This window comes from Sminthopsis crassicaudata, chromosome 4 (assembly GCF_048593235.1).
Source record: "Sminthopsis crassicaudata isolate SCR6 chromosome 4, ASM4859323v1, whole genome shotgun sequence".
NCBI lineage: Eukaryota > Metazoa > Chordata > Mammalia > Dasyuromorphia > Dasyuridae > Sminthopsis > Sminthopsis crassicaudata.
The window spans coordinates 143,025,932-143,049,151 of record NC_133620.1 but is presented as its reverse complement, the minus strand read 5'-3'; the positions used below and the strand labels follow the sequence as shown (position 1 = coordinate 143,049,151).

The 23,220-nt window shown below is 34.3% G+C and overlaps 1 protein-coding gene across 3 annotated transcripts in view; it reads left to right on the top strand.

Annotated features, from left to right (window-relative positions):
• PLEKHG1 (pleckstrin homology and RhoGEF domain containing G1) overlaps positions 1–23,220 on the top strand; it is a 261,599-nt gene that overhangs the window by 22,418 nt on the left and 215,961 nt on the right. For 2 of the 3 annotated variants that reach the window (XM_074309560.1, XM_074309558.1), the window contains exon 2: positions 7,736–7,843. Coding sequence is in view for 2 of the 3 variants with exons in the window: in XM_074309558.1 (XP_074165659.1) it covers positions 7,753–7,843 (91 nt within the window). In the remaining variant the exon portion in view is untranslated. Of the gene's footprint in view, positions 1–1,173; positions 1,272–7,735; positions 7,844–23,220 lie in introns of those variants that run through there. The other variant, XM_074309559.1, reaches the window with a different exon arrangement.

Here is a 23,220-nt window from a genome sequence, read left to right as displayed (position 1 = left end):
TCTCTGTCTCTCTGTCTCTCTGTCTCTCTGTCTCTCTCTCTCTCTCTCTCTCTCTGTCTCTCTGTCTCTCTGTCTCTCTGTCTCTCTCTCTCTCTCTGTCTCTCTGTCTCTCTCTCTCTGTCTCTCTCTCTGCCCCTCTCTCTGTCTCTCTCTGTCTCTCTCTCTCTCTCTCTCTCTCTCTCTCTCTCTCTCTCTCTCTCTCTCTCTCTCTCTCTCTCTCTTTCTCCCCCCCTTATATGTCTTTCTGTGTCTGTCTCTCTCACCTAGTGTATGTGCCTCTGTCTTTATCTCTTTGTTTCTTTCTTCCTTGCTTTGTCTGTCTTACACATACTACACACACAAACACAGAAACTAAACTAAGATCCATTGATATGTCCTGCTTTTAAGTGCCTGAAGCAGATTCCCAGTTCTTCTTTACCCTAAATCCACCATTTTCTACTACACCAACTAAGCTTCTGTTTTTAGGTAACTAGGAGAAAATGTTTAAGATACAGACCCAAGGTATTATATAAAATGTATGCATATATTTATCCATATATGTGTACATATATTTAATTTATTTCCTTGATAAATCCATGCATTTAAAAACATAATTCTGAGAAAGATCTATGGGCTTTATGAGATTGCCAAAGGATACATAAAATGATTTAAGATTTTAAAATCACTTTACATGTTATCTCATTTGTTCCCCACTACAAGCTTGTAAGGGAAGTGATATTAGCATCTCCATTTTATAGATGGGTTAACAGAGGTTATGAGAAGTTAAATGACAATGCTTTGCCCAGTATCATACAACTAGTACATATTTGAGGCAGCATTTGAATTCTGGTCTTCCTGACTCCAATGCCAACCTTCTAGCCCATGAGTCACCTGTCTTAAGAACTTCTGAATTAAAGGGAGGTTAGCTAAAATCATGGCAATCTGGAAGTTTTTGGTCCTAAAGAGACACAGAAAAGTACTGAGAATAGGGCCACATTCCTTGGAAACGCGAGTTAAATTCACTTTTTAAAAGGTAAAGCAAAGAAAGCTCTTCCTCCCCCACAGTTCCTACTCCCTCTTACAAAAGGCCAGTGAAATAGAAATGGTTGTTGGAGTCCTGCTGAGGTCCTGTTGCCATGAGAGCCTTTGTAAGGAGAAAAAAAAATTTAGAGCTTTTAGGGAACCTGAGGGCTCTGAAGAAGGAAGAAAGGGAAGAAGCTGTGAAAAGCAGAAGCAGTTAATGGGAAATGACAAGCAGGGCAATCAACCAACCAGACACACATCGGTCTATGGTAGGTGCCTCTTCTCTCTAAAAATGATGTCCCCTTCCCTATTCTTTCCCTCTACCTTAGAAAAAGAAATACACTTGGTCTTAGAGTCTAAATTGCTACTAATTAGAACTTCATTTGCATTAGTGAGCAGTCTCTTTTGCAAATGTAAATACTTCTGGAATGGTTAAGAGGCTCTACAATTCAGTGGCTCCCACTCAAGCTGGGAATAATGAGGCAATGGGAATATCATTAGGAAGAATAATCTGTGTTAGAGTGGGTGAGATAGGGCAGAATGTTAAGGGCATAGGGGAGAAGAGGAAAAGGGGCTATCAAAGATATGTTTTTCCATAGTTAGACTATCCAAGAAAATGTGAGAATGCTTTCTTTTCTTTCACTACTACCAGACTCCCAGAATTCCTAAGTTCAGCTAGATTCAGGGCTAAAGAATGAACTAAATAGGCACCTAACCACCATTTATTATGACTTTGTTTCTATGAGGAAATGTGTTCCAGATTCCACACAACTGATTTACAGACTAACTTTTAGAAAATATCCTGAACGTTGTTGATAAAACTGGGGATTGCTTTAATGCTGATATCTCTTTCCCCCACTCCTTCCCTCTTATATGATTTTTTTTTCTAATTAAAAAATAGCTTTCTGGGACACTTGGTTTTACCTAACCATCTGTTTTTATTTTTGTCCCTCTTCTTATCTGTTGTTATTATTGTTGCCCAGTCATGTCAATCATGTCACTCATCATGACCCTTTTGGAGTGTTTTCTTCGTAAAAGCATTTTCTATTTCCTTCTCCAGTTCATTTTAAAGATGAGGAACTGAGGCAACAGGATCAAACAGCTACTAAATGAACACTCTCTCTCTCCTCTCTCTCTCTCTCTCTCTCTGGCAGTTGGAGTTAAGTCCATGGTCAGACAGCTACTAAGTGTTAAGTGTCTGAGGCCAGGTCTGAACTCAGGTTCTCCTGAAACCCAGAGCCAGTGCTCTATCTACTGTACCATCTAACTGTCCCTCAATTTGCATTTTTTATTATTTATTTTATTTATTATTTATTTATTATTTATTATTGTTCATTTCTTTCTGGTTCTCTTTCTCTATAATGATATCCTATTATTTTTTAGAAGAGAATAGAGTTGTTGTAGTGAAAAGTAGACTATTGGATTATGGGCTATCACTTGGATTCTAGTTCCAGCTGGTCACTAATCATCTGTATGTCTTTGGGAAAAATCAGCCTCTCTGGGGCATATATTGCTTTTCTATACAATGAGTGTATTATTTTTTTCTGTAAAAGTTCAGGCAAACATCCCCCTATATAACTTTAAGTGAAACAGAGTACTGGGTGCTGTGATTAACATAGAAACAATGTTACAAGTGGGTGGCTAACAAGAGAATTTTGTAGTTCTAAGTCTAGTTTGGTGATAACATATTAATAGTGTCAATTTGAGCTTTCTTTACTAAAGATTTGTTTGGCTGTCTTCTCTTCTTCTCAAGGTTATGTGAGGTTCCAGTGAGAAACACTTTGTAAATAGTGAATGTAAATATAAGGAAATTGGTATTTTTTTATTTTATCTAAAAGTGAGAGTAGAAGTGTTTTGAAGGAGGAAACTATTTATACATTGGCTTAAAAGTTTAAAATATTATAAACATGATTTCTGAAAATCCAAGGACAGGCAGGAAACTCTAGGAAGCAATGCCCTGATTTCCTGCTCACCTTCTTTGCAGGAAGGCTTGTGAGCGGGGCCAAATCTTCAGTGACCCTGTTTCTTTTTGCCTGGGACATGTGCCTCCCTACCCCCATTTCCTGACCAAGCAGATGCTTGCCTCAGCCATCTGCCAGAGTTGTGTACTCTCATCTTGCCACAGACCCATGTTCTATTTGTGGAAGTTAGGAGTGAGGAAGAGTTCTATGTAAACAAATTTCCCTTTAGAGAAATCCTGGAAATAATGTGGATACCCACAGCACTTTTATATTCTCTTAAGGATACTTTCCACATTCTAATTTGTATCAAGATTTGTCTTCTCCTCTACTAGATTGTAAGCTTTTTGAGGGACCATGTCTTACTAATCTTTGTATCTCCTCTACAATCTAACAGTAGAGTATTATATGGACTATTTGCGTCCAATCTGTGGTGGAGCTATCCAAACTTTTATTGGTTTAATCAGCCACAGTCAGACACACTGTACCTTGATGTCATCTTGGTCCTTTTCAAGAATGAAGGACAACAATCAACCAACTGTCTAACAGGATATGTTGTTAATGTGGGTATTTAATATGTGAAAAAACACACCCTTTCTGCCATACAGACCAAACTAGTGGCAGCATAATATGGACTAGTTCTTACTTTTAAAAAGCTAAAACAACAAGTATCAGATCAGTTTCATGTCTTCACCTAGGTATCTAGGTGGTACAGTGGATAGAATCTGGGGTTTGCAGTCTGGAAGATCTGAGTTTAATTTTAATCTTAGACATTTAACCACCTGAGTAACCTCTGCTTTAGTTTCCTCAATCATAGAATGAGGATAATGGTAAAACCTACCTCCTAAGGTTTTTGCAAAGATCAAAAAAGATATTATTTATAAAATTCTTAGCAGAGTACCTATGGTTGCTATATGTGTTTATTATTCTGATGTCTTGGCTGAGCCTGTAGTCTCTGACTTATATTCATTAGTTGTAGAATAAATAAAATTCAGAACTTTGAGAGACTTTAGAGATCAACAAATTTATCCTCTCACTTTATAGATGAGGTTGACTAAAGCCCTAAAAAGTTATGATTATTTACCCAAGGGGTGGTAAATATAGGGCAAGGATTTCAAGCCCAGGTCATTGGATCCCAGATTTTTAATATTTCATATTAATTCTTATGATTATTTATTTAAAAATATGGATGGAAGAAGAGGCAAAAATCATTGTTTCTTATTTTATCTGAAGAACAAAGTTAAATGTTATGCTATGTGTATATGTGTGTTTATGTATATATTTTTGTGTATTAGGACCCATGATTTCATTAGTATAGGTTGAGGAAACTTCCCTATCAGTGCCTGTTAGCCCCTTCCTAGAAACTTATAGTTTCAGAGAAATGTACTAAAAGCACATTGTCTATTCAAAGTAGAAGAAATTAAAATTTTCATATGTATTCATCAAGATTATCCCCACTATATGATGAGGCACTTTATTATAAGCTTGTTTTCATATGTATGTCTATATTCTCTCCAGTAAGGATGCTATATTCCTTGAAGTCCATCTAGGAGGTACACAACTATGTAGGAGGTACATCCCTAGCTCCTAGAGGACTACAGGAGAGCAGATACTCTCAAGGAGCACATATCTGTGTTTATTTTTATTGAACCATGGTACCCATTAGAGAATTATTGCTCCATCTTAAAGCTTAATGTCCCACCAATCCACTGTTGAGGAAATAGGGGTACCTACAAACTTCCTTCTTATCCAGAAGGCGCTGTGGCCTCCTAATATTTCATTAAGGTATCCATGTGTAAAGAACTCGGGGACCATTGTATCTTTATTTTGTATGCCCCTTATAGTACAGTACATGAAAAATGCTTAATGGGAATGAGGGAAAGAGCACATTTGAAGAATTATTCCTTACCATAGAGAGACATCACATGGGGTATAATTTGAATTTATTAATGGATTGACTTCTGAGTCATACCCTTGCTTCCTTCTTGGTTTTGAGTCTCTCTCCTTCTGTGTCTCTCTCTGTCTCTCACAAGCCCCTTTCCACACTTCTACTTGGCTATTTTTAGTGCATAGTCATCATTTGACATAGAAGTAGAAAGCTTAAAAAGAAATTATGTTCATCACAGAATTGCACAAGTGAGTTTTCACTTCTTAAAGGCAAGATTAACATCTCCGCTTTGAATGAAAATTTCCAACATGAAACCCCCAAACTAATGGTCATCAGGATTTAACTGTTTCTTATGGAATGAAAGTAATGAATCTTCCTTTTGCAAATAAATTCTGTCTTTTGAATAGGATTGGTATTTCCTAGGCACTTGCATCTGATTTTTAAAAATAATATATTTATATTATAACTCTGTGCTATTTGTAAATATGACAGTCTATTCATATGACTTTTAAAAATTGTTTTTAAAAAAACTATTCCAACCTTTAATGATCAATTTAAAGCAGTCACTTAAAATTTTTTAGCATAAAGGTGATTTTATCCTGAATATCTAAAACATTAGTTAATATTATCCAATATTTCTATCAATGAGTACATATTATTCTGATGTATTTGATAAAAGCTTGAATGTCAGGAGCAAAAATATTGTGAGAATAATGTGAGGGGTATTATTTGTACATTGCATGAAACTCTTTCTATTGGCAATTAAAGAATCTGTCTATAGCTTAGTTGGTAAATCCTAAACTAAAGGAGACAGAGACATCTAGATAGTAGACTGGATACAGTTTTTGGCTCTAGATAAGGATTACATTAGTTTAAAGCCTATCTTAACTATTTATTTAGCTGTGTAAAGTTGATCATGTCACTTAATATCTGTGTATCTCAGTTTCTTCATCTGTCAAATGGATATAATAATAGTTCCTTTTGCAATGTTGGAGATGCAGTGTGATCTTGTGGGTAGAACATTGGACTTGGGTTTGGGAAGGCCTGGATCCAAATCCCTCCACCAATATTTAAGTAGCTGTGTTATCCTGGGAAGGCACTTACCTAATCTGTTCCTCAGTTTCCTGATATAGAAAATGAGAGAGTTATACCTGACAGCCCCTAATATTCCTTCCAGTTCTAAATGTATGCTCCTATGAGTTGTCTTGTATAATATCTGCTGTGTTAGGATACTTCTTGTAAAATAGTAAGGAAAGTTTTCAGATGTGGAGCATCCCTTTACTTTGAATTCAAAACCTTTCTCCAAAATGCAAGGAAGCTTCAGTTTCTAATGTTTTGCTCTCCAATGACAACGGGAAGGAGGCTGAACAAAACTATCTAGGAGGTATGTCCATAGCTCCCAGAGGATTACAGAAGAGCAGATACTCCCAATCAGCACAGACCTGCATTTATTTTTACTGAACCATGGTACCCTTCAGAAACTTATTGCTCCATCTTGAGGCTTGATGCCCCACCAATCTACTACTACTGAGAAAATAGGGGTATCTACAGACTTCCTTCTTATCTAGGACCTCTTAATATTTCATTAAGGTATCATGTATAAGCTTTACAAAAAAAAAAAAAAAAAAAAGCCTGCAACCATACAGCTGCTTTCCCATAGGGCAAAAATAAGAAATTGTGTTTAATGAGCACATACTAAGTACTAATCTAGTCAGAGAGATACAAGAAGAAAGATGTGTCCTATCAAGCAAGATGCTATCAATAGCTATTGTTCCAATCAATAAGACCAATTTATATTTCCTTTTGCATCCAATAGATATATATCCTTAGTAGGTGACTTTTCTGTAGGAAGTGAATGATTACACTACATCTGTTGTTTGTGTTAAGCATCCGGTGTAGCAATGGCACATTCTTGAAGTATTTCATCCCTCATTGACCTCCCCCCATTCTATTTACAAAAATAAATCCAAGCCATGCTTGGGGACATGTTCTAAGTCACACAGGTGCAACCGGTAAACAGGAAAACACAATCTGAGGTGGGGAGGGTGCCTCATAAAATTTCCATCTTGAATAATAACTCTACTTGAAAAGATGAGATTCTGTTTATGCTCATTATTTGCTCACATGAGTCATATCCTAGAGCACAAGTGAGTTTAGTGGTTATTGGGCATATGGCATTCTGTACCCAAATAAATAGCATTTATACAAGGAAAAATACTGGTAGAATGACTTCCTTGTGTATGTTTTGAAATGTGTTAGATCGTTTCGATTTGCCAAAGCACTTGTAGTACAAGGACTCACAATAATGAAAATGTGAGATCTCTTAAAGAAAGCAGGACAAACATCCCAACCTAATAGGATTAGGCATTGAATTTTCAGAATAGACTCTAAAAGAGTCTAATTAGAATTACAATAGTAACTAGAAAAGTAATAACATATATATATATATATATATATATATATATATATATATATATATATATATATATATATATATATGTAGGTATGTGTATATACATATGGACATAGTGGATAGAGCGCTGGGTCTGGAGTTAGGGAGACTCATCTTCCTGAGTTCAAATCTCTCCTCAGACACTTATTAACTGTGTGACTCTGGGCAAATCACTTCAATTTGATTACCTCCGTTTCCTCATCTGCAAAATGAGCTGGAGAAGGAAAGGAAAACCAACTCCAGGATCTCTGCCAAGAAAACCCCAAAATGATGTCATGAAGTCAGATAAAACTGAACAATAATAAAGTACTTATATACCATTTTTAGGTTTGCAAAGCTCCTTATAAACATCTACTTATTTTATCCTCACAAAAACCCTGGAAGGTAGGTACTATTATTGATCTCTCTCTCTTTTTTTTTTTTTTTTTTTAACAGAAGAATAAAAGGAGTCAATGTGGCATAGTAATTGGAGATCCAGCCCCAGAGGCAGGATAACCTACATCCAGGTCCTAACTCTGATTCATACTGTCTCTGTGACTTTGGGTAAGTAAGTCATTTAGCTTTTCAGTAACCTAGGAAGCTCTCAAAGATCATCCATTACAGAATAGATGCTGATATGGATTGGTCCTCATATGGGGGAGGAGGGCATTGAGAAGAGAGAAGGGAGAAAGAGAAGAAATATTAATTCCAATTAATAGAATTTTAGTTTTTTGCAGGGTTTTTTTTTTCATTTCATTAATTTTTCATTAATGTCTTTGTCACCCCAATGCCTAGGATAGTGCCTTAAGTATATTAAGTCCTAAATAGCTTATGGCTGGGTTGAGTAGAATTGCATCTAGCCCTATATTTTCCAGAGACCTGAGACCTGTATAACCTTGGGCAAAATCATTTGGCAAGTTTCTGACCAAGGCAATACCGGGAAGTAGCTCTCCTGCTATCAGGTCTAAATTCTTTCCTCATTTTATGATCCTACTTTTTACCAATGCCTTTGAAATGCATAGAAAGGTTTTCTTTTTTAATATAGTTAATGGCTATGATGGTTTTGTGTGGCCATAAATAGTCCTCCATTCTTGGGATTGGGCCATATAGTTATTCATAGGATGATGGGATTTAGAATCAGAAGCTGATCTCATCTACCTCCATCAGATAAATACTCAATTTCTGAATATGGGCTCATAAACCTCTTATATTTTTGATTTAGGAATAAACTTGGAATACTTTCTAATTTTTTTTTCTAAAGTTTATTTGATTTGTTAGTATTTTGTTGCTTTAAAAATAATTTTATGTATATTTTTGCCTAATATTTAAAATAGTGGGGGGGTTTTGGATCACTATTACTAACCATGATTTATTTGACTATTTTTTCTCTTAAACACAACAAAAAATATGTCTTCACCCCTTTTCATTGCTTTTCCCTTTCCTTTCCCTTGGGCAGCCTAAGTGATTCAGTAGACTAATGTAATCATTCAACTAGAATGTACTTGATGCCAACTTTTCTACTCCTCAAGTTCAAGCATCATATTCCATCAAAAATGGGGGAGAATGGGGAGAAACGGGAATTTCTCAGAAGGCTTTGTTGATTTCTGTATGATTCCCATCCCCTCAACTAAGTTAAAAGTGATAATTCCACATGAGTTTTGTGTTTGTGTCTCTACTGTTCATACCATTTGGTATTTTGCTCAGTGTTCTACATTAAAGAAAAGTCATCATGGAAGAAATAATTCTCTTTATCTTTACACCTCCACCTCCCCAAGAGTTATTTTCCTGAACTAAATTTTAAAAACATATTAATTAAATACAAAAAAGCAGGAGAAGGGGAGGAAAAAAGTAATTTACATGATAAATTTATTATCTATTTAAAAGAAATAGATAGTTGTATGTAAGATTTGCAGTTTCATGTGCAATCATCTTTTATTATACTATATTATGGAAATGCTTGTTTTGTCCCATAAAAAAATAAATGAGTAATAGAAAAAAATAATTTCACCAAAAAATATTTTCCTGGGTACTTCACCTTGTTTCTCTTATAACTTTGACCTTTCCGTCTGGCTTTTACCTTATATAAGTGTCCTATCCATTGAATTAAGGGTTCTTAACCTATTTTGAGCTTTGGATTATTTTAGAAATCTGGACTTCTTAGAAGTATGGAACCCTTCTCAAAATAATTTTAATGCATAAAATATAATGCATAGGGTTTTAAAAAATAATTTTGTTAAAATGTGATTATACTTTTTAAAAACCAAGCTTATTGATACCAGTACTTTAAGAACTCCTTGCCATAATGTCTTCTATCATTGGCTTTTCTCTCTCTCTTAATCCTCCAACAGTAATCTCATCCCCAACTTGGCTTCAATTTTCATATCTAGGTGGGTAATTCTCATCTGTAGTTGAGTTTTCAACCTCTTCTAATTCCATATAAGTATTTCTCTTTTTTTCCCTATAATTTATCTTATTCTAAACTTAAGAAATAAAACATTTCCAGTTGCCTATGGAGCATTCCTATAGACATCTCACACTCAACATGTCCAAAATCAGTCATCATTTTGTATCCTCTCCTAAAGAGTTTCTTTTGTTTTTTTTCATTTATTCACTAGCAGAATAGTAAAACAAGTCTCCTATCATTTCTTGACTAATCTTTGAGTCCAGAATTTCTCAAACATGCTTTATAAACATCTGTTCAAGCATCTTTACACAGTGAGGCTCTTTATTAAAAAAATTTTTGATAGCTTTTTCTAAGTAAAGTTTTAGAAGAGTTGTTAGTTTGTTTTAAATAGACATTCCAAAAATAATTTTAATGTGTTTTGTAATAATAACATGAGTATGTGCCTTATAACAAAGCCAGTGACTTGGGACAAAAAATAGAAACATGGTTTTGGGGTTTCCTTTTTTCTTTCTTTTTTCTTTTTTTTATACTCTTCACTTAAAAATCATTTTAGGGAAATTATTGTAGTGGAAGCAAACTGATTGATGCTATGATGTTCTTGGTGTTGTATCCTTATTGGTCTCATTCCTAATATCCAAATATCCTCTGCCTAAGAAAAAAAAATCTGCCCCGAAGAATTCTGGTTTTGATGGACAAATACAAAAGGGTAATCTTGGCCATATTTACCACCAAGTCTCTACCCTCTCCAGAGTATGAGAATTTCCCCAATTTAATTCTGATTGAATTCATGACTTTTGTATATTTGGAATATATGTTTTTATGTATTATGCTTTAGGTATATTTGAAATTCAGAATATGCCTTCCATTCAAAACAGTATTTGCAAGAGCAATTAACTTTCCAAGTCAGTCTATGAACAAGTAATACACGTACACATAACAACAACAGGAGACTCCTAACAATCTTGGGTTTAGTATGGTATTTTGTTTAGAATTGAAATTAGAAATTATTTCAGTGCATATCCTATTCACCAACCATGCAGAAACCACAAATTAAGTATTAAAGTATTAACTTATAGAGAATAGTAAGGTAACAAACTCAGGACTTTATTGTTTTTATTGTATATTCATATCTGACGTTATTTTCATGTGATTCTGTGACTACAAGCCACTAGGTGGAATAGTAGATAAAGTTTTGGAAATGGAATCAGAATGACTGAAATTGATAAACTAAGTTTGAGAGTACCCTGAAAAAGGGAACCAGGATAATTATAGACTTTGAATTCCTATAACATGAGACTCAGAGGAACTGGACAAGAAATAAAGAAGACTAAAGAAGGGGATATGATTACTGTCTTCAATTATTAAAGTGTCTTTCATGTGGAGGAGCCACTAGATTTCTTCCATTTGGCCCCAAGATCAATGGATGAAAATTGTAAAGAGGTGACTTGCCAAGTGTCATGCAGCTAAGTATTAAGTGATTGAGGTTGCATTTGAACTTAGGTCTTTCTGACTCCAGAGCTGATGTTCTTTCTGACCACTGTGACATTTAGCTGCCCCTTCAATTTAAGCTTAATGTCAATAAAAAACTTTACCAAACTTAGAACTATCCAAGAATACAGAATGTGTCCTCAAAAAGTGGTGATTTCTTCTCTTTGGAAATCTTTAATCAAAGCCTAGATAGAAGTATTTGTCTATTCTAGGTCTGCGCTTTGTGATGCCATGAACCATACACAAGAGTACTATCCAGAGGGTTTTCTTGACGAGGATTTCCTTCTCCAGTGGATTAAGGCAAAGAGCAGTCAAATGATTGTCTAAGACTGACTTGAACTCAAGTCTTCCTGACTCTTTGACTAGGGTGCTATCTCCCAACCTACTTAGCTATCTTGCCACATATATCTATATTCAAATAGCTAGATTGATGGCTTTTCCCATTGACTTTTGGGACTTCTTTTTAGCCCACCATTTTTAGTGTTATAAGGATTAATCTGCCAGTCTGTTCTTCCATTTATTATTTAGCATTTTTTTTTACTTGATAGCCTCCACTACCTCTACCTTCCCTGGCATTCTATGAAATGTGTGTGCCATGTGGAAAGAGAATATGCTGAGCTCCATCAATGAAAAGAGTTTCCTTATCTAGGAATATCCCCTTTCTATAGTTTCTATAGGATAACCACCAGCTTCCCTTCTTTCTCTTTTTTTTACTGTAGACTAGTAGTCCTGTTCATACACATTGTTGGGAATAGCAGTATGGATTCTGTCTTGATCGTTATGGACACTTTATAAATGCTATATACATGCAGCAGCAACTAATCCAGATGATTTAGTGCTTTTTGGTCCGTGCTCCACTAATGCTGCTATCCTGCCCCATTCAGCATCTAAGGCACAAGTATTTTATTCCCTTCTAGATCTCTAAATATATTACAAGACATAGGCAGCTAGACTTGGAGGACTCCTTAAAGATCTCTGATCTAACCCCCTTATTTCATCATTCGGACATTTTTTAGTATTCTAAGATAGTATTTAAAAACAAAAGAAAGAAGTAAATGCATATAGTGTTCAGCCATTAACCATAGTAATGATTTTCTTATTAAAATGCTAGAATAATGCCTTCAAGTTGGAACTGGTGGTATGTTCTTAAGCTTTGAAAAATAGCCTTTTGGATGCCAATTTGACATGGCCCTACAAACAACTGCTTTCCATTCTTATTTCTCTTGTCTAAGACATAAACTGAGGAACACCTGTTAGTGACATAATAAATGAAAAGTGCTTATTAAGCACTTACTATGTGTCAACATTGTGTTAAGCACTAGGGATGCAATTACATAAGTGAGATAATTCTTGCCTTCAAAGAGTTTGCATTTTGATGGGGAAGACTGCAAGTCTGAAGAGTAGTGGCCAAAGAAGGAAGTTTTGGTTTACAAAATCACAAAGACAATGAGGAAACAATAGAACAGTCCAATGACATGCCCTTTCCAAAGATAATGGCACTATTGATTTGATTATCATTCTCTAAATAAGAGATGGATGTAATTTTGATTCTAAACTATGTTTTTTGAATATCAAAGAGAGTATTGTCACCATTATTGATTCTAATATCACACTCCTAAATGTCATTATAGAATATGTAGAAATTGTCCTAAAGAAGAAAAAAAATTGTGGGCTTAGATAAAGTTTAATAGGATATAATCATGGGGGCATTAAGGCATCTGTAAAGTAAAGAAAGAAACCAAAGGTATTGAAAATTTTTGAGCTTTATTAATACAGAAAAAGGTAAAAAAGGGAATGTAATGAACTATTCACTTATATATTTACTTTCCCTCCCTATAACACTTTTTTGAGTATAATCTCTATACACATTGATGGCATCCTTACAACATGAGCAGGGAATAAGCTACTATAATCAGTCTTCAACACTAGATTAGACAATATCACAAAATCCAAAGATAAAGGAAACCCAAGTTCTTACTGTGCTTATTTTTATTGATTATAAAAAGCATTTCATTGAGTAGAGCAAAGCATTCCCTTAGAGATTCTTCCATCAAGATGTCTTCATCCTATGCATTGGGATTCTATTAAAAATATAGCAATATATTTAACACTGTTCAGCCATCTTGATCATGCATATTAGTCAGGGCACAAGAAAAGGAATTATATGATTGTCACTGTTATGGAGGAAATAAAGTGGAACCCTAAGTAACAGACATTCCACAGGAATGATGAAGTCATCTAGATGAATGATGTCACACTCAAATACAAATTGACTTGGAAATTAACATTACCTATGTTTGATTATATTTTAATTCATCTTATTAGAAATTTCCCAATTACATTTTAATCTGGTTCCAACCAAACTCAGGTGTTTAGCTGATGGCAAGAAGTTCATGAACAGTGAGAGTCTAAATATCCCTCCTTATAGATAATATTATACTAGTTACATCAAGGTCTGAAATATCATAGAATTTTAGGAGAAAACATCAAATTGTTCAGTAATGTCTGATTCCATTTGGATTTTTTTTGTCAGAAATACTGAAGTTATTTACCATTTCCTTCTGTAGCTCATTTACAAATGAGGAAACTGAGGCAAGCAGAGTTAAATGATTTGCTCATGATCACACAGCTAGTAAATTACTGATGTTGGATTTGAATCCTGGTCTTCCTTATTCCACACCAGGCATTTGCTCCCTGGCTGCTCATAAAACACCAATAACAATTTGAGAATTTGTTCTAACTCTCCTCCATGAAAGACAAAATGTATGAAGAATGGCTATGGTACATTATACGATACATAGTTATATAGATTAATGGTGACAAACTTAAATAGAAACGGGGGCCATGCATAAGAATCCTTTTGGGCTACATATTGACTTCGAAAGCTTCTTATTAATATTATATTTGTTTTATTGTGGTTTTATTTACTTTGTTAAATATTTCCCAATTATACATTTAATCTAGTCTGGGCTGAACTTAGCATGTTGCAACCTAGGAAATGCATGTTTGACACTTCTGATATAGGCAAACACTAGAGTAGAACTCATCTATCATTTTATATATACATTATATACACACATATACATATATGCACATATATATTTGTGTGTGTATTTGTGTATATATATATATGTGTGTGTATATATATATATATATATATGTGTGTGTGTGTGTGTGTGTGTAGGTATATATATATATATATATATATATATATATATATATATATATATATATATATATATGTAGGTATATATATATATATATGTGTGTGTAGGTATATAAGGCAGCTAGGTGATTCAGTGGATAAGGTGATGAGCTTGGAGTCAGGAAGATTAATGTTCTTGAATTTAAATATGACTTCAGTCACTTATTAGCTATATGACTCTGGGCAAGTAACTTAACCCTGTCTGTCTCTGTTTCCTTATCTGTAAAATGATCTAGAGATGGAAATTGGCCAACCACCTCAATATCTTTGCCAAAAATAATCCAAATGGAGTCAGACGACTGAAAAAATGACTATATACCCACATATATATATATGAGTGTGTGAGTGAATGTGTGTATGTGTATGTACTCTTAGACTTGCCACCTTTCAAAGAGCTATGGGAAAACCCTCCTAAAAGAGACCTTCTGACCCTTAGGACCTCAGATTTAGTCTGCCTCTGTTGGCAAGAATTTTTATGTTGTCAAACATTAGTTGTGGCACTAGCCCAATCCTACAGGATATGACTATAAAATTAAGTGAAACTTCTCTGAGCAAGGGTTTTTATATTCCATTTCAAATATCTCCTTAAAGGAATATTACCAAATACTCTAGGACCATTGTTTGAACTAGTTGGAAACTATTTGGGAAAGAATCTGTTTATCTATGTAGAGTTTTAATAGACATAAGGTTAAAATACTTCTTTCTTCTACTTATTACATCTCAAAGGATTGTATTTCACTGGTATGTCCCATTTTTTTGCACTTAATCTGAGATAGTTTAAAATAGTTAAAAAAAATAGGAGAGGAGAGTGTCAGTTATTATGAATTTACCAAAAAAATATAGAAAATTAAAAGTAGGTCATTCTAAATGGCAAAGCAGAGTTTTAAAGTATGGAAAGGGGAGAAACAGACAGACAGACAGTCTAGACACAGTGATGATGTTACAAAAGACCTAGGGGGAAAAATCAGCTAATGATATCTATTTCCAGAGCAAGGATGCTAAAATTCTTGGCAAGGAAATAAATAAGGGACGTGTTTATTTATATGATGTCAAATTTGGGGGGAAATATTTGTTTGAAAAATGGAAAATATTTACAGTTTGAAAGGTGTTTTTGAGACTGTGGTGGCAGTTGAGACAAAACAAGCCCCATATTTTAAGATTTTAAAAAATCTCTTAAAGAAAGATCTTGAGGGATTTTTTAGAATATATATGAGCTTCAGAATGTCTATATATGACTTTTGAAAAGGAATAAAGAAAAATCATTTTTATTTAAAAACAAATCTCAGTATTTTCAATAAAATGTGGCTCTTAATTTGACTTTATTCATTGATTTTCTTGGATGAAGCTAGGCTGGTGGTATTAGTGGTAAATCTTTCCTGAAAGATAAGAATATTAACAGAAGGGAAAGTGTTAAGAATGAACATTTATAAGGAACTCTCTATTACAAATCTCAAGGGTGAAGAAAGTGAAACTTGAATAAGAGCAGTGGATCATTCTTTTTATCAGCACCATCATCATTTTGGAGGAGAAAACATAAACATCTGGTTTCCTTCTGGGAAATTAAACTTTGTTCTCTTGACCTTGAATAAGGGGGGAAAATCCTTATGAGATAAAAAGGAAGGCCATATACCTGAAATCTGGGAATGTATGTGTGTGTGTGCATGTGTACGCACATGTGCATATTTTCGATTGCAGCTTTATGACATTGGTTTTATGAGTATATTTGTATATATGTTTATATATACAGTTTTGATGTCAAGTTAATGACATTTTTTTGTTTATCTGTATCTTCTAATATAGAATTAAGGAAAACAATGACTCCTAGAACTGTTTACCAGAATAGGTTTCCATTCTGCCTCTTCCCCCTCTTCCTGCCTTGAGATATACTTGAAATTGTTTTTGCAATAATCATTAGAAACTTTAATTCAATGCAGTTACATAACAAACAACTTAAGGATATGCAGCTGCCTATTAAGGGGTCCTAGTACTCTCTCATGGAGTTTCCGAGCACATTACTGTCTAAATATACTAGGAATTTTATGGGAAATATATTTTCATTCTGTATTATAATAGTAAATATAGGGCTATGTGAGTGCTTATTTTAAGTGATATAATCTAACCACATACTAATGGGTTTTTTTGGTAACGCTTTTTTTTCCTTGCAAGATAGGCAAAGTAAGTGCTGCCAACATAACACATTCTTCTGTATGTTTGACATATGGAGAGCAGATTTAACCCATAGTGCTTGGTTTTTATAGGCCTGCTTATATTGAAATGCCTGTCAAAGCACATGCTGCTGCTGTGGTAAAAATCCGACAATGAAAGAACAGTTTGGAAATTTGAACTCCTTCTTTTAAAAGTTTGAAATGTGTCTGTCTGCCTTTTAGTTGTGTTCTTAGGATTTTATTTTCTGGTTTATTGTAAATTGCTGCTGTTCAGTATTTTTTTTTCTTCTCTTATAGGTATCACCTTCAGGCAGGATATTGACAGACTATATATGGTGTAAAGAGCGTTGATGGAATTAGTAAATTTGGGTTCAAATTTTAGTTCTGTTCCTTTTTAGTCACTTTTTTTCCCCCAATAACAACCAAACTTTAAAAAAAATTATCCAGACCTTAGTTTTTGTGGGTGTACACTACCCATTTTCAGTGTGGTTGTAAGTATCAAGTAAGAGAAAAATGTGAAACAATACTTTGAAAACTGTGAAATCCTCTGCTACATGAAACCTATTGATTGGGGTTTTCCAAAGACTCTGCATTCACACAATAACAGTGATAGATAGCAAGGTGTTGATCTCTTGCCCTTCCATGGCTTGACTTAGGAAATCACATTCCCTGTTGAGAAACTCTTGTTTTTCTAGAAATCTTCTGACTAAGCTTTTAAAATTAGATTCCCATTTTATGGATATACAACTGTGCTAGGTACTTTAAGTATTTGAAGCAAGTAGAAGAAATGGCTCCTCCCCAACTTAAGATATAGTAGTAAAAACAAAACAAAAAATAGGATAAATAAACATTCCTAATCAGGAAACTATATGGTACTGATTTTTAAGGTGGTCAGAAAAGACCAACATGGGTTAGAATACTTGCAGAAAGGTAGTTAAGTTAGCTAAATTCCAAATTGGGACACAAAAGTCTGACTAGACATTCCTTTTCCATATGCTCATGATAAATACATTTTTCTCGAAATTGGGACTACCTCTGAAAATCCCTGATATATGGCTACTTTAAAAAAAACTCATTTGTGGGGCAGCTAGGTGGCAGTGGATACAGCACCAGCCTTGAATTCAGGAGGACCCGAGTTCAAATCTGTTCTCAGACACTTAACACTTCCTAGCTGTATGACCCTGGACAAGTCACTTAACCCCAGCCTCAAAAAACAAAACAAACAAACAAACAAACAAAACTCATTTGTTTTGTTTTTTTTCTCTTAGTCCATGTTTGAATCAAAGTATGTGTTAGTGTGGCTTGGAGTATCTAATGAAGTTCTTCATAGAATTCTTCAGATTCTTTATCCTTTGAAATGAATGATTATGGATAAGTTGTAATTCTCTTCATGTAATTCATATTATTTATTTATTTATTTTGGCTTATGACTACTATGAGATAAGATAGGAAAATTACCCTATGAAATGTTTTTTCTTCTTTAAGGAGAATCTTTGAAGCACCTTTCTTTTTAGTGTTAACTTGCTATTTTATTCTGGTTTCATTCATTTCTTATGGGAACATGAATTTTGTTGTAGCTTCATTCTTCCAAAAGAATGTCAGTTTATTAATCACTGGGCAAGGATCTCAATTGTAGGATATGTGTAGTTAATGCCCATAGTCTTAAAACCTGTATGAATTTCAGCAATCCCCACTACCTTTCCCATAATTCTACTATTATGCCAATAGAAGTGTTTGGGGGTGAGCAAAAGGAGGAACATACAATTCATGGTCACTTTGAAACTTTTTGTTCCTTTCATGACTTGCCCTAATCAAAATATTCTTTTCCCTAATAGTCAATCTAGAGTTGAGCTTCTCTATCTTTGCCATATTGTTCTTTGGATAGCAGATTCAATCTGTCAACAAATTGAGTACTCATTCCAACTCAGAGTTGATATCAGAGGAACAAAAGTTAAATGTGAATCCTAGATTTGTGAAGAACTTTTCAAGATATTCAGTAAAAGAAGATATCTCATAGTCCAAAATGCTATGGGAGATGTTATATTAGGAAATGGGAAATTCTTAAGCATGAATTTCTTTTTTATTCCCTGAGGCAATTGGGATTAAGTAAGTTGCCCAGGATCACACAACTAGGAAGTGTTAAGTATCTGAGGTCATATTTGAACTCAAGTCCTCCTGACTTCAGTTAAGCATGAATTGCTGAAGAAATAAGAAGTACTCTTATAAAGAGAGAAATGGATGGGGAAAGAGAAGTCTTAATAATCCCCATGAGAATGCATAGGCAATTAATTTTAATTTTTTAAAGACATGTAGTGAAGATGGACATGAGGAGATGTCACAGGATGAATACAAAAACATGGCAAAATAGTATCAGGAAAGTTAAATCTCAGAATATGCTGAATCTGGTGAGGAAAGCTAAGAATAACAAAAAGTATGGGAAGTGGTTAAGTGATATTGTATGGGGAAGGAAATGATTAATAAAGGATAAGACTATTGTTGAGCATGAATGGTATAACAACAGAGAAGGAATAAATGCTTAATTTTTACTCTTTTCTCTTTCAAGGTGAATGATTTTTGGACTAAAAAGGACAGAACAAAAAATGGCTAATGGGAATATATACCAATAATGAAAGATAATGAAAACAAAAATAATAAAAATAATAAATGTCTGATTATTTTTTAAATTAAATTATTTATTTATTTTAAATACGCATTGCTTTATGTGTTGGGACAGAAAAATCAGAACAAAAAGGAAAAACCATGGGAGGGGAAAAAAACATAGAAGGGGCAGCTAGGTTGCTCAGTGAATAGAGCACCAGCCTTGAAGTCAGAAAGACCTGAATTCTAATATGGTCTCAGACACTTAGCACTGTCTAGCCTGTATGACCCAGGACAAGTCACTTAACCCCAATTACCACAGGGAGGGGGGAACAGAAAAAAGAAGTGGATATAGCATGTGTTGATTTACCTTCACTCTCCATAGTTCTTTTTCTGGATGCATAACAGATTGCCTTGGATTACTGAACTGTTGAGAACCACCAAGTCTTTCACAGTTGATCATTGAATAGTCTTGTTGTACTAGTTGTTTTTTAATTGAGTGGCCAGATCTAAAAAGAAGTCATCACGAATGATTTGATTTTATCTTGGAAGGCTGTTTCTAGTGGCAAATCCTGGGGAACATTTATTTGGTCTTATATTATCTGACATTCTTGTCAATTATTTGGATTAAGATAATAGAAAACAAATCTATTAAATTCTTTAAATGATAATCTTGCTATACCCAGTTCCAGGAAGACCACATTTGGAATATCATTTTCTTGGATCTATATATAGATATAGGTATCTATAACCTAAAATGTAGCATGTCATAGTGGAAAGAGAACTGCTCTTCATGAATACATGAATGAATGAAAAAAAAAAAACTATTTGCTAATGACTTACTACATACCAAAAATGTTTTAAATCAAAGACTCCCCTCAAGGAACTTACATTCTCAGGAAATTACACACATATGGAAATGGTGAGTAAATAGAGAGTAGTATTTTGGTATGGAAAGTTATAAGAATAGTGAGTAGAATCATTAGGAGAATAGATTGACATATCATTTTAGAGTAGCAATAGTGATATTGATTTGATTATGGTTCCAGAAAATGAAAATAGAGCTAGTACCAAAGCAGCTAGCAAGAAAATGATTGGGAAATAAAGTGAAGAATGGCTGGATCCCTCCTAAAAACAAGGGTCATTTGAGGCACTCACTATTCAGGACAGCAGGGAATACAGGCAGTGTTCTGGACTTGAAAGGGTTAAATCCTCCAAGTCCCAGAGTGAGAAGATGACTGAGTAGTAAAGTGAGGTTTGGAATCACTTTATATATACAGGGGTGTATAGGAGCTATTTTCAATTATTTGGAGGGCCTTCATGTTAAAAAGGTTTACAAATGTTCTGAATTATAGAAAGAATTGGAAGTATTAATATTCTCCAAAGTGGAATGGATTGCTTCAAGAAGAAGCAAACTTTTCATCACCAAAAGTCTTCAAAGAAAGAATGGATTGGAACTACTTGGGGTTGTGATAATAATAATTGTTGGGTAGATAACAGGTCAGATTTGATAACATCTGAGGTAATTTTCTACTCAGTTTAACAATTTAAGGTTGAAAAATGTCAAGCACAGGGACAGCTAGGTGGCACAGTGGACAGAGCAACAGTCCTGAATTCAGGAGGACCTGAGTTCAAGTCTGGTCTCAGACACTTAACACTTCCTAGCTGTGTGACCCTGGGCAAGTCACTTAACCCCAGCCTGGGGGGGGGGGGGAAGAAGGAAGGAAGGAAGGAAGGAAGGAAGGAAGGAAGGAAGGAAGGAAGGAAGGAAGGAAGGAAAGAAAGAAAGAAAGAAAGAAAGAAAGAAAGAAAGAAAGAAAGAAAGAAAGAAAGAAAGAAAGAAAGAAAGAAAGAAAGAAAGAAAGAAAGAAAGAAAGAAAGAAAGAAAGAAAGAAAGAAAGAAAGAAAGAAAGATGTCAAGCACAAATGCAAATGAACTACCATCATTATGAGTTTTTTCTTATATCTAATTTTTAAAAGTGATCAATTGATGCTCTAGTTCTCTAAATTTGCTAGTCCTCATGCCCTCACCTTCAGAACTGAATTGTTATGATCAAAAGGTTAATATAACTCTGTAATCTCAGGACAAAGTACATAGCAGGGAGAAGTAGCCAGACTTATTTTACTATGAAGATTCTCTTAGTGACTTCTTGTTAAAATTTGTACAAAGAACATTTTCAAAAAAAAAAAAAATGAATAGGAGTCCTTAAAATTTGATTTGCTTAGGAACCTATTCTGTAATTAGAAATATTTGCAATAAAAACATCTGTTTTGTAAGTAAATTTCTAAATATTTGTCTACTCCTTCTTTCAGATGATTTTGTCTTTAACTTCTATATGATTTTTGTCTTTAACTTCTATATGGTTACATCAACTACAGTTTTGTAATTATCTTTGTTATTATGATTTTAGGAAAGAATAAACACCAGGAACCAAGGATTGCTTTTTGTGAAGGAAAGAAAAGCTTCAAGTTCTTTCACATATGTAGGAAAGAATAAACATGGAAAAATTTGGAAGAATTATTATACTCTAGATAAGAGAATATTTGGGGGAATATGTCACTGGGCTCTTGACTTTGGTGTATTCTCTAATCAATGTTTTATCTAAAAGTTGCAAGATATAAGTGACTTCAACATTAATATATCAAAGGAATATATACATAGTTCTATAGTTTATAATGCTTCGCTAGATTTTCTCTTGGACAGTTTAGCTGTTATTTTGCCAATGGCTGCTGATTATTGACACATGGAGTCTATAAAATATATTTTTTTGTTCAACTCTGCTTTCAATATAGTGACGCCACCTTTTTGAGGTGGGAGGGTGGCAATTAAGAATTATGTTCCTACTTTGTGCCAGGCAAAAAAAAGCAACGGAGTGTAGTGTGTAAAGAGCTAGAATTGTAAACCTGTACTCAGAATCTACCCGTGACATACCAACTGTGTGATCCTAGGTAGACCATTCAATTTCTTTGAGACTATTCATACTCTCTAATTTACAAAATAGTTCCTGATCTATATGCATTGGTCCAGAGAGTTTATCTATAAGGAACCTCCTATACCAATAAAATTACAAGTCAACTACCCTCTTCAATATCCTCCTCTTCCCCCCCCCCATGTGATAGAGAATCAGAATGAAACCAAATGGCATTTGTCCTCAAAAAAGCTTATAATCTGCAGGAAAGATAAAATGGAAACAGACAAATAACAATATAAGTACTTTAGGAGAATGCATAGGCAGTTGGATGGATCAGTCAGCCAAAGTTTTTTTAGATGGATGGTAACTGAGCTTAGCCTCTAGGTAGCTAAAAAATCCAAGAAGCAGAACTGATTAGCATGTGCTTCTTGACTTGAGAAATAGCTTATGTACAAATAGCAATGGAAAGTGAAAAGTTAAGTAGCTACAATGTGGGGCCTGTGGAAGGGAGCAATAAGAAATAAATCTGGAATGGTAGGTATTAGCCAGAGCTTTAAAGACAAGACTTATTTTTTCTTTGAGGCAGTAGAGAACTAATGAAGGTTTATGAGAAGGAGAATCACATGGCAGCTATATGAAGAATGGACTAAAGAGAAAAACAGGAATCAGGGAGTCCACCTAGAAAGATATTACAATAAAAGAAGAAGAAATTAATGGGAGTCTGAATTAGGATGGCAATGGTATGAACAGAGAGAAGGAATGGAAGTGAAAGATTTTTATGGAACTAGAATCCACAACACTCAGTATCCAATTAGTTACACCTAATGTGGGAGGAGAAGGAAAGGAATGGGCAAGGATGATTCTGAGGTTATTAACCCAGGTAAGTGAGAAGAATGGTAGTATATTCAATATAAATTCCATTTTTATAATAATGATGAGAATGGGGGAGAAATTATGAATAAAAAATAATGAAAATTACATCTTGCACATGTTGAATTTGAGATGCTGAAGAGAAAGTTGGTAATGTCTAAAAGGGGAGACTTTAAGACTAGACACATGGATTGTGAAATTTTCTTCATGGAGATTATTGAATCTGTGAGAGTTGATGAGATCACCAACATGTATAGTAGACATTTGGATATTTATGACATCATTTGCAAGCCATACAA